At 42.4% G+C, this 14360-nt stretch overlaps 1 protein-coding gene across 1 annotated transcript in view; it reads right to left on the bottom strand.

The window, feature by feature from the left end:
- Positions 1-6175: 6175 nt before the first annotated feature.
- The window catches only part of LOC102297794 (ribonuclease inhibitor-like), a 40519-nt gene continuing 32334 nt past the window's right edge, over positions 6176-14360 (bottom strand). The window contains exons 5-6 of the mRNA XM_042215375.1: positions 11657-11830; positions 6176-6424 (exon numbers count right to left, since the gene is read on the bottom strand). Of these exons, the coding sequence (XP_042071309.1) occupies positions 6229-6424; positions 11657-11830 (370 nt within the window). The 3' untranslated portion in view covers positions 6176-6228. The remainder of the gene's footprint in view (positions 6425-11656; positions 11831-14360) is intronic.

The raw sequence follows: 14360 nt of genomic DNA on the forward strand, positions 1-14360 counted from the left end.
ATTTAACAATGTGGTGTATGCTGTACAGTGTAGCGAGGAATGCCCAGACCTCCACATTGGACAGACCAAACAGAAACTTCACACAGAAACTTCAGCACATGGCACAACATAGAAGAGCCACCTCCACGGGACAAGACTCAGCCATCCATCTGCATCTAAAGGACAAAGGCCACTCTTTCGAGGATGCCAATGTTCACATTTTGGACAGAGAGGACAGATGGTTTGAAAGAGGAGTGAAAGAAGCCATTTATGTCCACTGTGAGCGACCATCTTTGAACAGAGGCGATGGTTTACGACACCAACTGTCTGCCATCTATAATCCAGTTTTGAGATCCCTTCCCAGATGCCTTAACGCCCACTCATACCCTCGGCCATCTGACCTCAGGAAATCATATGATAGGGTGGGGCCAGGTTTCACAATGAGCTCACCCGAAACCCTGGCTGATTGTGACCCTCACTCATTTTCACACCTTGGCTCATGTCATTAGGGTAGAGGATTATCAGGGGGTCCTTTGTCCCTCTTCTGGGGGATACTCCCACAGGGTTTAAATCTGGGACTCTCCACCATTTTACCCTAGAACTGAAGAAGCTTCTCGGATACGAGGTGAAACGTCTTCAAGCAACCTAAAGAAGTCCAGACGCTTTTCTTTCTCCTTAGACTCCTTAGCTCCTTATACTTCTTAACAGACTCTGTATTACTTTGTAGGTTTTCTTCTTCTTGTTTTTTTCTGCTCTTTATATCTTTTCCTTTGTTACTTTGTTTTTAATTGACTTGATTCACCACATTTCAATTTAAACTCTTCCAGTCTCTTTTAACTGATTCAATTCATTCACCAAACAATTTGACTGAATTCAGTTCATCATAATGATCTCTTGTTATTTGTTAGGGTGGATATCTCTGGGATGGTTTGATAGCTCCTTCAAGGACAGGGACTCCGGTCCAAGAGTAGACACAGAGAGTTCCAGATCTACTTTAATTAGTCTAAATCAGGTGAACCAGAAGTAAGTATCATAGCAAATAACATAGCAGCTGAAGGTAGTCAACAGTGATCACACAATTACACAGAGACACGCTGAACCATCTGCTGAAGTTTGATCTGCTGATGTAGAACAAACTGGGATCCAATAATAACTTTATTTATTTCTTAGAGTAGTGGTGGCTGCTGTCTCAACACACTGAGGAGAACAAAAGGAAAACCCACTCATGGACAGGTTTGATTTCACATTATTTGGCTTATTATGTCCACTTTCTAATGATCAACACAAACTTCAGCAGAGACACAAACATTGACTGCGGCACAGTGGTGCAGCAGTTAGCACTGTGGCCTCTCAGCAGAGGGTCCTGGGTTTGAGTCCGGCTGACTGACACTCAGAGTCAATTCCTCATTCATAAAGTGAAAACTGTCAAAGCTCAGAGGAGAGAATTCATCTGCAGACATTTACAGTGGTCGCTCACTATAACACGTTTCACGGATTTTCTTTTGTGTGCAATTTTGCATGCTCTTTTTTTTTCTTTTACTGCGCATTGTGTTCAATTCAATTCAATTTTATTTATATAGCACCAAATCACAACAAAAGTCGCCTCAAGGCGCTTCATAGATACAGAGAAAAACCCAACAATCATATGACCCCCTATGAGCAAGCACTTTGGCGACAGTGGGAAGGAAAAACTCCCTTTTAACAGGAAGAAACCTCCGGCAGAACCAGGCTCAGGGAGGGGCGGCCATCTGCTGCGACCGGTTGGGGTGAGAGAAGGAAGACAGGATAAAGACATGCTGTGGAAGAGAGACAGAGGTTAATAACAGATATGATTCAATGCAGAGAGGTCTGTTAAACATAGTGAGTGAGAAAGGTGACTGGAAAGGAAAAACTCAATGCATCATGGGAATCCCCCGGCAGCCTACGTCTATTGCAGCATAACTAAGGGAGGATTCAGGGTCACCTGGTCCAGCCCTAACTATATGCTTTAGCAAAAAGGAAAGTTTTAAGCCTAATCTTAAAGTAGAGATAGTGTCTGTCTCCCGAATCCAAACTGGAAGCTGGTTCCACAGAAGAGGGGCCTGAAAACTGAAGGCTCTCCCTCCCATTCTACTTTTAAATACTCTAGGAACAACAAGTAGGCCTGCAGAGCGAGAGCGAAGCGCTCTAATAGGGTGATATGGTACTACAAGGTAATTAAGATAAGATGGGGCCTGATTATTTAAGACCTTGTATGTGAATGTGTATGTGTATGTGTTCTGTGTCCTAATTGGCTGTAGACCATTATCAATATATCTCGTGCCATGTCTCCTGTTCAGAACAGAATGTGTTCAGCTTGTCAAATTTACATAAATATTCAATCTCTAGCAGTGTGACTCTGTAAGTTTTCTCCCCAACAAACACAACAATGTCAGCGACGTTTTGCACCGTCAAAGGCAATCGAGGGTGTCTTTTTTTTTTCCATTCTATAATACTGGACTTATTTTTTCTACGAAGGTTTGAAAGTTGGCTACTTCGTGGATTTCGCCAATTGTGGGTTATTTTTGGAAAGTAACTCCCGCGATAAACGAAGGACCACTGTATACAAAAAAACTGGAATTCCAGTTTAACATTAGTAAGCATTACACAGCATGCATTAACATTTTTTAAATGCGCAATAAGTTCTGCTCCAAACTGTTTCTGATTCACAGATTGCTGTGTCCCATGGCCTTTGACCTGCTAAAGAGAGTCAGCTGTGGACTTTTCATTGTTGTTTCTGACACTTAGAACTTTGAGGAAGAATAGTACCCAGTTAATCAGGGTCCTTTCTCTCTGAATTAGGAAAGGTCGGCAGGCCAGTTAGCACCCTGTGGAGGTCCACATCTGGGCCATGGGCCACACATTGAGTATCAATGTTTGAAATGTAAATATTGTTCTGCTACAGTCAGTTGACCAAACCAGAGAAGAAGAAAACAGACTGTACCATTAAGATCATCAGTGTGGCTCAGTATAATATCAGCCTTATGTCTGCAGTTTAGTGTCAGCCGAAATTTCACATCATGTTCATCTCAGCAGAACTAAAACTTGGTGACTGACCTCAGAGCTTCAAGTACACATCCTGGACTCTCCAGAAAACCACACAGCTGCTTCACTCCTGAATCCTGCAGCTTGTTGTTCATGCTTAGGTCCAGCACTCTCAGATGGGTGGGGTTGGACTTCAGTGCTGCTGCCAGATAATCACAGCTGATCTCTGACAAACCACAGTCCTCAATCTGTATAAAGAATGAAAGATGTAAGTTTATTAGACAAAGTGTGAGCTTGAAATCATTCAGTGTTTCATCATCTGTTCAGAGCTGAAGAAGGTTCAGAATGTAGAAGTTTAGAAAATGGAAACTCCAAACAGCTGAAGCCAACAGGAAGCAGCTTCAAACAAACACAACAAGAGAAAAAACTCTGAATGTTTCACATTAAAGTCGTACATTTTCATAAAAACAGGACAACAGCACTGATGAACAAGTCGTGTTTCTAGAACCACATGGCTTTTCCACATGTAAAAAAATATATAAGGATGAAGTCCTGCAGATAAGATGAATTAATACATGAAGTTCTACCCCTTTTCGATAAATTTTCTTGTAAGAAAACGACAAATTCATTTATCCATTAGTATTCAATTCAATTCAATTCAATTTTATTTATATAGCGCCAAATCACAACAAAAGTCGCCTCAAGGCGCTTCATAGATACAGAGAAAAACCCAACAATCATATGACCCCCTATGAGCAAGCACTTTGGCGACAGTGGGAAGGAAAAACTCCCTTTTAACAGGAAGAAACCTCCGGCAGAACCAGGCTCAGGGAGGGGCGGCCATCTGCTGCGACCGTTGGGGTGAGAGAAGGAAGACAGGATAAAGACATGCTGTGGAAGAGAGACAGAGGTTAATAACAGATATGATTCAATGCAGAGAGGTCTATTAACACATAGTGAGTGAGAAAGGTGACTGGAAAGGAAAAACTCAATGCATCATGGGAATCCCCCGGCAGCCTACATCTATTGCAGCATAACTAAGGGAGGATTCAGGGTCACCTGGTCCAGCCCTAACTATATGCTTTAGCAAAAAGGAAAGTTTTAAGCCTAATCTTAAAAGTAGAGATAGTGTCTGTCTCCCGAATCCAAACTGGAAGCTGGTTCCACAGAAGAGGGGCCTGAAAACTGAAGGCTCTCCCTCCCATTCTACTTTTAAATACTCTAGGAACAAGAAGTAGGCTTGTGCGAGAAAGACATCTACTTTGATAAAGTCTACTCTCACACGCTGTGTAATCAATTATTGTAAAAGTAAATGTTATCAGGAAATGATCAGACAGGAGAGGGTTTTCAGGAAACACTGTTAAATGTTCAGTTTCTATGCCATATGTTAAAACAAGATCTAGAGTGTGATTAAAGTGGTGGGTGGGTTCTTTTACATTTTGAGAGAAGCCAATTGAGTCTAATAACAGATTAAATGCCATGTTGAGGCTGTCATTTTTAGCATCTACATGGATGTTAAAATCACCCACAATAATTATTTTATCTGAGCTGAGCACTAAATCAGATAAAAAGTCTGAGAAATCAGACAGAAACTCTGTGTAAGGCCCAGGTGGACGATAGATGATAACAAGTAAGACTGGTTTCTGAGTTTCTACAGCTGGGGTGGACAAGGTAAGCATCAGGCTTTCAAATGAATTAAAAGTCTGTCTTGGTCTTTCATTAATTAATAGGCTGGTGTGAAAAATTGCTGCCACACCGCCCCCTCGGCCTGTGCTTCGAGATTTCTGGTAGTTAGAATGACTCGGGGGTGTTGATTCATTTAAACTAACATAATCATCCTGCTGCAACCAGGTTTCTGTAAGGCAGAGTAAATCATTTGTTGATCAATTATTAAGTCATGTACTAACAGAGACTTGGAGGAGAGAGACCTAATATTTAATAATCCACATTTCACTGTTTTACTCTTTGGTTCAGATGTGGATACTGTATTGTTCTTTCTTTGTAATTGTTTATGTTTAAGTTGTTTGTTGCTGGTTTTTAGTTTATTTTTGTCTGTTTGGGAGCTGACACAGTCTCTATGGAGATGGGTTTTTGGGGGGGTAGCAGGAGGAGAGAAGACTGCAACGCGTGTATCCTGGTCCCAACTCTGGATAGTATGGTTGGGTTCGAGGGTTTAATAAATTTGTCATATTTCTAGAAATGAGAGCTGCTCCATCCAAAGTGGGATGGATGCCGTCTCTCCTAACAAGACCAGGTTTCCTCCAGAATGTTTGCCAATTATCTGTGAAGCCCACATTATTTTTTGGACACCACTCAGACAGCCAGCAATTTAACGAGAACATGCAGCTAAACACGTCACTCCTGGTCTGTTTGGGGAGGGGACCAGGGAAAACTATGGAGTCTGACAATGTTTTGGCAAAGTTACACACCGATTCAATATTGATTTTAGTGACCTCCGATTGGCGTAACCATTTGGCATTACTGCAGACGTGAATTATGATTTTACTAAATTTACGTTTCCCCTTAGCCAGCAGCTTTAAATTTCCCTCAATGTTGCCTGCTCTGGCCCCTGGAAGAAAACTGACTATGATTGCCGGTGTCGCTAGCTTCACATGTCTGACAACAGAATCACCAATTACCAGAGTTTGACCCCCGGTGTGTCGCCAAGTGGGTAAAAACTGTTAGGCACATGAACAGGTTGGTGGTGTACCTGGGGCATCTGTTTGAGACTATGCTTCTTCCTCACTGTCACCCAGCCACCCTCTTTCCCTCTATCTTCAGTTGCAACAGCTACAGGGGCCTGGCTAGGTACAGGTGAATGAAGGGTGCAAAGCAGAGTCTCCAATTCAGTAATCCTGGCCTCCAGAGCTGCAAATATGCTACATTTGTTACAGGCATCATTACTGCTAAAGGAGGCCGAGGAGTAGCTAAACGTCTGACACAATGAGCAGGAAAGTGCAGGAGAGACAGGTGAAGTAGACCCCATCAGGGTCCCCTCTCTCTGAAGTAGGAAAGGTTGGCAGGCTGGTCGACGGTCTGTGGCTGGCTGAATGTGGGCCGCCGACCATACATTGAGTATCACTGTTTGAAATGTAAATATTGTTCTGCTACATTCAATGGATTAAACCAGAGAAGAAGAAAAAAGACTTTACCATGAAGATCCTCAGTGTGGATCAGTATAATATCAGCCTTTTATCTGCAGTTTAGTGTCAACACAACTTTCACATCATATTCATCTCAGCAGAACTAAAACATGGTGACTGACCTCAGAGTTTCAAGTACACATCCTGGACTCTCCAGAAAACCACACAGCTGCTTCACTCCTGAATCGTGCAGCTTGTTGTTCATGCTCAGGTCCAGCTCTCTCAGATGGGAGGGGTTGGACTTCAGTGCTGCTGCCAGATAATCACAGCTGATCTTTGACAAACCACAGTCCTTCAATCTGTATAGAGAATGAAAGATGTAATTTTATTAGACAAAGTGTGTTTAAAATCATTCAATGTTTCATAATCTTGACAGACTTCCGCTAAGGATTGGCTGTGCAATGGACACATAGTCATTGAGCTCCAATCCAACCGAACTAAATTACATCCCCCATCAGGGGAAACAGTTACATCCCCTAACAGGTTCTGAAGGTATGATCCTCCAGATCCAGCGAGCACATAGAGCCTTGACACTTAAGCCTGAGATAAATGGGACACCAGGATCTATAATCATCAATTTCCTTCAGTTTGATGTAAAAGAGATGGTCCTTAGACTTGCCTGCAAGAAAATACTGCTGCTGGGAAACAAACCGATTTTTTATTTTTTATTTTACCATGACCATGCCTATGAAGTGATGGAGAAACGCAAAACTTCAACAGGAATTAAAAAAGGCCCTAAAAGAGAGGAACCTTCGGTTTCAAATGCCCTTCACGCGGATTCGCATCCACTGAAGCCTCAATCCACGTACGTAAGGGGAAGCAGAGTACACGGTGAGAGAGCTGACAGCACAGGGAATAGAGGTGGCTTCTACACCTGCGAATCCAGGCCCCAGCATTGAAGAGAGGATACATAATGCATTTCCTTGGCATAGTGTGTATACAGAAGGGGGCAGAGAGCCATGAATGGAAACTCGAGTCAAATGTCAACTGAGGGAATATAGAAGAGATTTCTAAATATGAACGACAGGGATGATAAAAGTTATACTCCCAAGCCAGCAGCCTGAATGGGACGGTAATATGCATTATTTGGTTTCATTGCTGTTTAAGAGGGTGTGTTGACAGTTCAGTTGATCATATATATAAGGTGTCATATATGTTGGACTTATCTAGTGTAAGTCGGATGCACTTGGTGGACAGTCACCCAATCACTAGGGAGATTTACTTTTGAACATAATGCTACAATTATAGATAGAGAAGGTAGATTTATTCTGGTACGAGGCAAAATGGATGGGGAATTGATTACATTTTATAATGTTTATATTCCCCCCGGTCCCAACACTTAATTTATATAGGCAAACATTTGACAAAGTAGTGAAGGAGGCACAGGGAATGCTTGTCTGTGCCCACATAGCAGACAGGTCTAGTCCAGATCTGGTGTCAAGCCAGCACTGCTGGCTGACTTCTGGCATGGTAAGTGGTATGTCATCCAGATATGGGCAAGGCCTGGCATAGATGGCACTGTTTATGTGATAGCATGCCATATCTGTCCACATTATGGTTTGGTTTATGAGGCCCAGGCTCATAGAAAATAGGTCTTCCCCAGATCCGGCATTAAGCTGGCACTTCTGACTGAATGGTGTCATGGCAGGGTGTGTGTCAACCAGATGCGCGCCAGGTCTCGCAATGATGGCACTATTTATGTTCCTTTTTTCCTATTTTAGTAAGAAGACCCAAATGCTATGTTGCAATGCTGTAATGCTATGGTAGCCAACATTTCAAATGTAGGTTTGACAGGTTTGCGAGTGTACACTTTATCCAAAACCTAATGAGGGTTTATGCATGTTTATCACCAGGTGGCTGTAGCTCAGGAGGTAGAGCAGGTCATCTACTGGTCGGAAAGTTAGTAGTTCGATCCCTGGCTCCTCCAGTGTGCATGTCATGACTGTGAATGTGCATGAATGTAGTTAGGAAGCTCTCAGTTTAGAGGTAGTGTGTGATTGGGTGAATGTGGCATGTTGTATAGAGCACTTTGTAATCCGGGAGAGTAGAAAAGCGCTATATCAGGATGTCTGTGAAGGTTCTCAGTCATAAAGATCATTGTAGTCTAAGGAGCTTGGAAAGAAAAGCGTCTGGATGCCTTTAAGTTGCTTGAAGACATTTCACCTCTCATCCAAGAAGCTTCTTCAGTTCTAGGGACCTCAGGAAATTATATGATAGGGTGGGGCTAGGTTTCACAATATGCTCACCTGAAACCTTGGCTGATTGTGACCTACACCCGTTTTCACACCTTGGCTTTTGTGATTAGGTAGAGGATCATTTAGGGGTCCTTTGTCCCTCTTGGAGGGATACTCCCACAGGGCTTAAATCTGAGACTCTCCAACATTTGACCCTAGAACTAAAGAGGCTTCTCGGGTGAGAGGTGAAACGTCTTCAAGGAACTTAAAGAAGTTCAGATGCTTTTCTTTCTACATTGCTTGATTAATGTACACATAAGGCTGACATCTGGGGCCAGAGTTGAAACTGTTCTGGGTAAGCACAGCACACTGGGCATTCCTCGCTACACTGTACAGCATAAACCACATTGTTAAGAATGTATGCTGTACAGTCTAGCGAGGAATGCCCAGACCTCTACATTGGAGAGATCAAACAGCCACTTCACAAGCGCATGGCACAACATAGAAGAGCCACCTCCACGGGACAATACTCAGCCATCCATCTGCATCTAAAGGACAAAGGTCACTTTTTCGAGGATGCCAATGTTCACATTTTGGACAGAGAGGACAGATGGTTTTAAAGAGGAGTGAAAGAAGCCATTTATGTCCACTGTGAGCGACCATCTTTGAACAGAGGCGGTGGTTTACGACACCAACTGTCTGCCATCTATAATCCAGTTTTGAGATCCATTCCCAGATGCCTTAACGCCCACTAAATGATGGGATTTCCGGCACAATTGAAAGCATATGTGTATTGTTTGTGTATTTATACACAGGCACTCATATATATTCAAATAATTTGAAAAAAAAATGTTCATCTACCTGTTAATACCACACACCAAATCCGATCGTTGGTACTTCCTGGCTTGTGTAGCCACTAGGTAACGAAAGCTCCACACTGCGCCTAGCATCCTGGAGCACTTCTGTTGTATTTTGGAGTTTGTACGTGGTTCGGAGTTTTTACGTGGTTTGGAGTTTTTACGTGGTTTGGAGTTTTTACGTGTTTTGGAGTTTTTACGTGCTTTGAGGTTTGTACGTGCTTCGTTGTTTGTATGTGCTATAGAGTTTTTATGTGCTTTGGGGTTTGTACGTGCTTTGGGGTTTATATGTGCTTTTGATTTTGTACGTTCCTTGTCTCTAGGGGCCACCGTAAATATACTTTTACTTATTCACCCCACATAAAATGTAATAAATAAATCATATAATACAAAAAACAAAAACTATTTACATTTCAACTTTCAAGTATTTGAAATTTCAGCTTTTTCCCTTTAAAGAAATTTAAAGTGAAACAACACAAAACACTGCAAACCACAACACAATTAAATATAAATGTCACGGCCAAGCGGATCGGCTGCACGCTGATCTGCACTTTCTAACTGTTTCTCTCTCTCTCTTCCACTCTCTCTCTCCTCTTCTCTCTCGCCGGGGCGGAACTCACTGTGGGTTCACGCCCTTGGCCCACGCCTTTGGGAAATGAGACACCTTGGTCTCATTAAGATGATCGGTATTTAAGCCAGGAGGTGACCGCTGTTCATCGCTGGATCGTTGTCTACCACACATTAGTGAAGTCAAACTACAGCAAGTCAAGTTAAGTGTGTTTCTTTCGTGCATTGTATTTAATCCCATCTCCCTGTCTGCAGAGCTCCTTTGATTTCCCCCCGTGTGATTCCCGAGTGGCGAGTGTTGGAGTGAGAGCCTGCAATTGTGTGTGTGGATTATCAGAAGAACGCGTGCTTTTCCCTGGAGCCCCTTTCCCCCCACTCAGCTGTACATAGCACTCCCCCCGCAGCTTCTTGTATATACACCTGGTGAATTGTAAATAAATCTTTCTTGTGTGGATCTGAGCCTGGAGTCCTGCGCTTGAGTCCTTCTCTAAACCGTAACAATAAACTAAAATATGAAAATAAAAAGAAGATTCTCTGTCATATAGGCCTGCATGAATAAACTTTCTGAAACCTTTATCATTTGCAACTGAAAATAGTTGTGGATGAATACCATACCTTTCTAATGTGACATTGTTGTCCCTGGCTACTGCATCCCACTGGGACTTTTTAAAGGCTCATGTTCTCACTAAGATCATCTATTTCTACTTATATTTCTTTCTGGGGAAAGAAATATAAGTAGAAATAGTTCCTTTGAAAACAGGAACTATTTTCCCAAAAAGCAGCCCTGGATTAGTGAATCCCTCAAAGATGTTCTCAGTCAGAAGAAGCAGTCTTGTTATGAGGGAGAGAAGAAAACGATTGAGGCACATGAACTTGTTCAAAGAGGGATAAAGCAGCTAAAATCAGGTGTAAAAAGTAAAGCAGAGAATGAGCCGAATAAAGGACACTCAAGGCTGGCTTGGAAAGGAATGAAGTTCATGGTGGGGATTGTGAGATTATTATGCTGTCATATGTTACATTATACCTGTAATCAAAATGATTGAATCATGATACTGCTGTAGGTCACATTATACTTCTTATTATAGATTGTGTAATCGTTATGTAGTTTTAGTTTGCATTATACTTTTGAGTTGGAACAATGTGAAAATATTTAGACTTATTTGACTGATTTGTTATTACCTTATACTGCTGATTTACTGTGAATGAGTTACACTGTTTTATGACATTTCATACTGCTGAGTTATGAAGAGAATGTTGTGTGCAGGGAATCAGGGTCTTGCTTTTCTGATAGTAGAGAGAACAGAGCACACTACACGGGAGCTTCACCCCCACAATTGTTGGAAGCAGAAAAACAGGGAGCCAACTAACAGAGTTCATAAAGAATAAAGAGAAATGTGATGATTTAAGGCATGTGAAGTGCTTCAGATAATTTCTGTCCATTTATGTCCACTCATTCATTAATGTTAGCTATCTAATGCAGCTTTGATCTAGCCTGCTTTATTAAACTCATGCTAACCCTGAATGTCAGTGTTTTTCCTTCTCATTTCCCATCCTGGCAGTGGAGGAGATTTGGATGTTGGACTATGTTTTGGATGATGTGTGTATGTTTACAGACTGCTGTCTGTAAAGCAAATGGCCATTTTTGGTTTTGATTTTAGTGTCAGACATACTTTAAGGTGGAATGAAGAGGAAAAGTCAGCTGGCTAGTCTACACTCTGTGGAGGGCAGCGGGCAATTCGTTGAGTATCACTGTTTGAAATGTGAACATTGTTCTGCTGCAGTCAATGGACTAAACCAGAGAAGAAGAAAACAGACTTTACCATGAAGATCCTCAGTGTGGATCAGCATAATATCAGCCTTATGTCTGCAGTTTACTGTCAGCAAAACTTTCACATAAAATTCATCTCAGCAGAACTAAAACATGGTGACTGACCTCAGAGTTTCAAGTACATATCCTGGACTCTCTAGAAAACCACACAGCTGCTTCACTCCTGAATCGTGCAGCTTGTTGAAGCTCAGGTCCAGCTCTCTCAGATGGGAGGGGTTGGACTTCAGTGCTGCTGCCAGATAATCACAGCTGATCGCTGGCAAAGCACACCGATACAATCTGTATGAAGAATGTAAGATGTAACTTTATTAGACAAAGTGTGTGCTTGGGATCATTCAGTGTTTCATAATCTGTTCAGAGCTGAAGATGGTTCAAAATGTATAAGTTTAGAAAATGGAAACTCCAAACAGCTGAAGCCAAGAGGAAGCAGCTTCAAACAAACACAACAAGAGAAAAAACTATTAATTTTTTACATTAAAGTTGGACATTTCTAACAAGGGTATTTTAAAGACAGCATGGTAAATGGTCTGCATTTGTATAGCGCTTTTCTAGTCCCTAAGGACCCCAAAGCGCTTCACACTACATTCAGTCATTCACCCATTCACATGCAGGCGATGGCAAGCTACATTGTAGCCACAGCTGCCCTGGGGCGCACTGACAGAGGCGAGGCTGCCGGACACAGGCGCCACTGGGCCCTCTGACCACCACCAGTAGGCAAACACGGGGTTAGTATCTTGCCCAAGGATATTTGGCATGCAGCCAGGAGGCAGCCTGGGATCGAACCACCGACCTTCTGATTAGTGGCTGACCTGCTCTGCCACCTGAGCTACAGCCACCCCCCATCACTGATGATCATCTTCTTTTCAGTAAAACCTAGGTTGAACTTTCTGTCTTTATGTTCACAAATGATAATGTAACTCTGTGACTGTCCTGGAAGTTTCAGCAGGACAGACAATTTCAGCAGTATCATTACGTCCTTTTTACCTGAGTTTCCACAGCTCTTATAACAGCAGTGTACAGTCACCTGCAGGCACATGCTGCCTCTGCTTCAGCACTGTTTATGGTGCACAAACTGCAGGAACCAAACTCATACTGGCTCATTTGAATAATGTCTGCTTACAAAGACACTTTGAAACTCTTATCAGTATGTTTGCTGTCCTACTAGGAGGGATCAAACTCTGGACCTTTGTTCTGGATCAGTGAAGGATGCTTTTCCACCCGAGGAAATACCAGCGATGACTTGTGCATTCAAGGCAGGAATAGCAGCGCTACATCGTGGGAACAACACCGTCGGAACAAAGACACTGCATGGCCGATGAAGGACGAGGACAAAGAAAAGCCAAGTGAGAAGACCCTGGTGGTGTGGACGGACCTGCAGGGACTCCAAGACTGAGGAACAGAAACGTCCATGTACCAGCTGAGGATGCTGCAGTGATCCAGGGAGATTGGTCCAATCTGAGGCTTTACCCTGTGAACTACGTGGACCACAGTTTCTTCACAGACTTCAGGCATGTGAACATCTGGAGATCCAACAGTGCACGAGCTGTGAGCGATCAGCTGTTTATCATATACACAGATTCTCTCATTAGCTGCTGTAATGTGAGCGCACTGCTTGAATCTGCTTGAGCAGCATTATATCTCTGAAGTTGTTCGTTTCTAACCAAAGATATGGGACTGAGCTCCGCTGAGCTGGTTCTACATTCATCCAGTTATAAACTGGTACAGTCTGCTGATTATTTCTTTGCCACCATCACAGGAGGTCTTTATCCTGTTCTTCACTCTCATTGGTTCTTTGTGTGCTTGTTTTTAGAATAGTAGTCATTCTTATTGTTCAAAGAAGACAATCAGCTGTGACTAAATGTAGCTCCTACAGCAGTGATGGGAATAACTACTGAAGCTAATCCAGTATCAAAGCTCAGGAATCAGCAGTTCCCACCGCGTTTTCTTGGAATAACTATTTTTAGCTGCTGTGTTTTTGTGTTTCTGCAGACCTCAGACATCCTGCTGATCTGGAGAACTGAAGCTCTAAAGGGTTCAGTTCCACCAGGTCAGTTGATCTGTGGACAGCACCAGCATCTTTAACTAAAGCTGAGAGATGAGCAGTCTTTAGAAGCCTTTACTGTCTGATAGTGATGTTTAAATGATGGCTCAGAGCAGGATTTGGATCATTATTTTGCTTTTCTTCTATTATGATTTTTTTTTCCTGCTTCACAGATATTCTCTGAGTTATTTTCTGAACTTTTTCCCACTATTGGACAAACTTTCACATTTACTTCATGAAGGAGATCTCTTGTGGAGTCCATCTGTGCACACACAGTCCTACCAAACTCATCTCATACTGAACACACACTTTGTAGGAATCATCAGTACTTTGACTGTTACTCAGGTTAGCTTCAGGTCAGCCATTTAGCATTTCTTCATTCTGAGTCACAGAGCATCACATGACATCACAGAAGCTGATTGGTCAGCTGCAGTGATGATGGTGGAGCAGCATTATTGATGATGATGTAGAACAACAGGAACACGGGGATAACAGACTGTTAATGAGTTTAGTCATTCCTGCTGCACTGGTTGTCCTTCTTATTTAAGTGACCTGCTGAGAGTTCACACTGTTCTCTGTAGAAATGATGTCAGTGTGACTCGTCACATGTTTGGAGGTATGTCTGATGTTTGCTCTTCTGGAAACTTTCAGTATAAATTATGGAATATGCAATATGAAATGGAATATGGAATATGGAATATTCAATTCAATTCAATTTTATTTATATGGCACCAAATCACAACAAAAGTCGGCTCAAGGCGCTTCATA

The sequence above is a fragment of the Haplochromis burtoni genome, unplaced genomic scaffold (genome assembly GCF_018398535.1).
Source record: "Haplochromis burtoni strain Fernald_Lab_line unplaced genomic scaffold, NCSU_Asbu1 Contig_708, whole genome shotgun sequence".
NCBI classification, from domain to species: Eukaryota; Metazoa; Chordata; class Actinopteri; order Cichliformes; family Cichlidae; genus Haplochromis; species Haplochromis burtoni.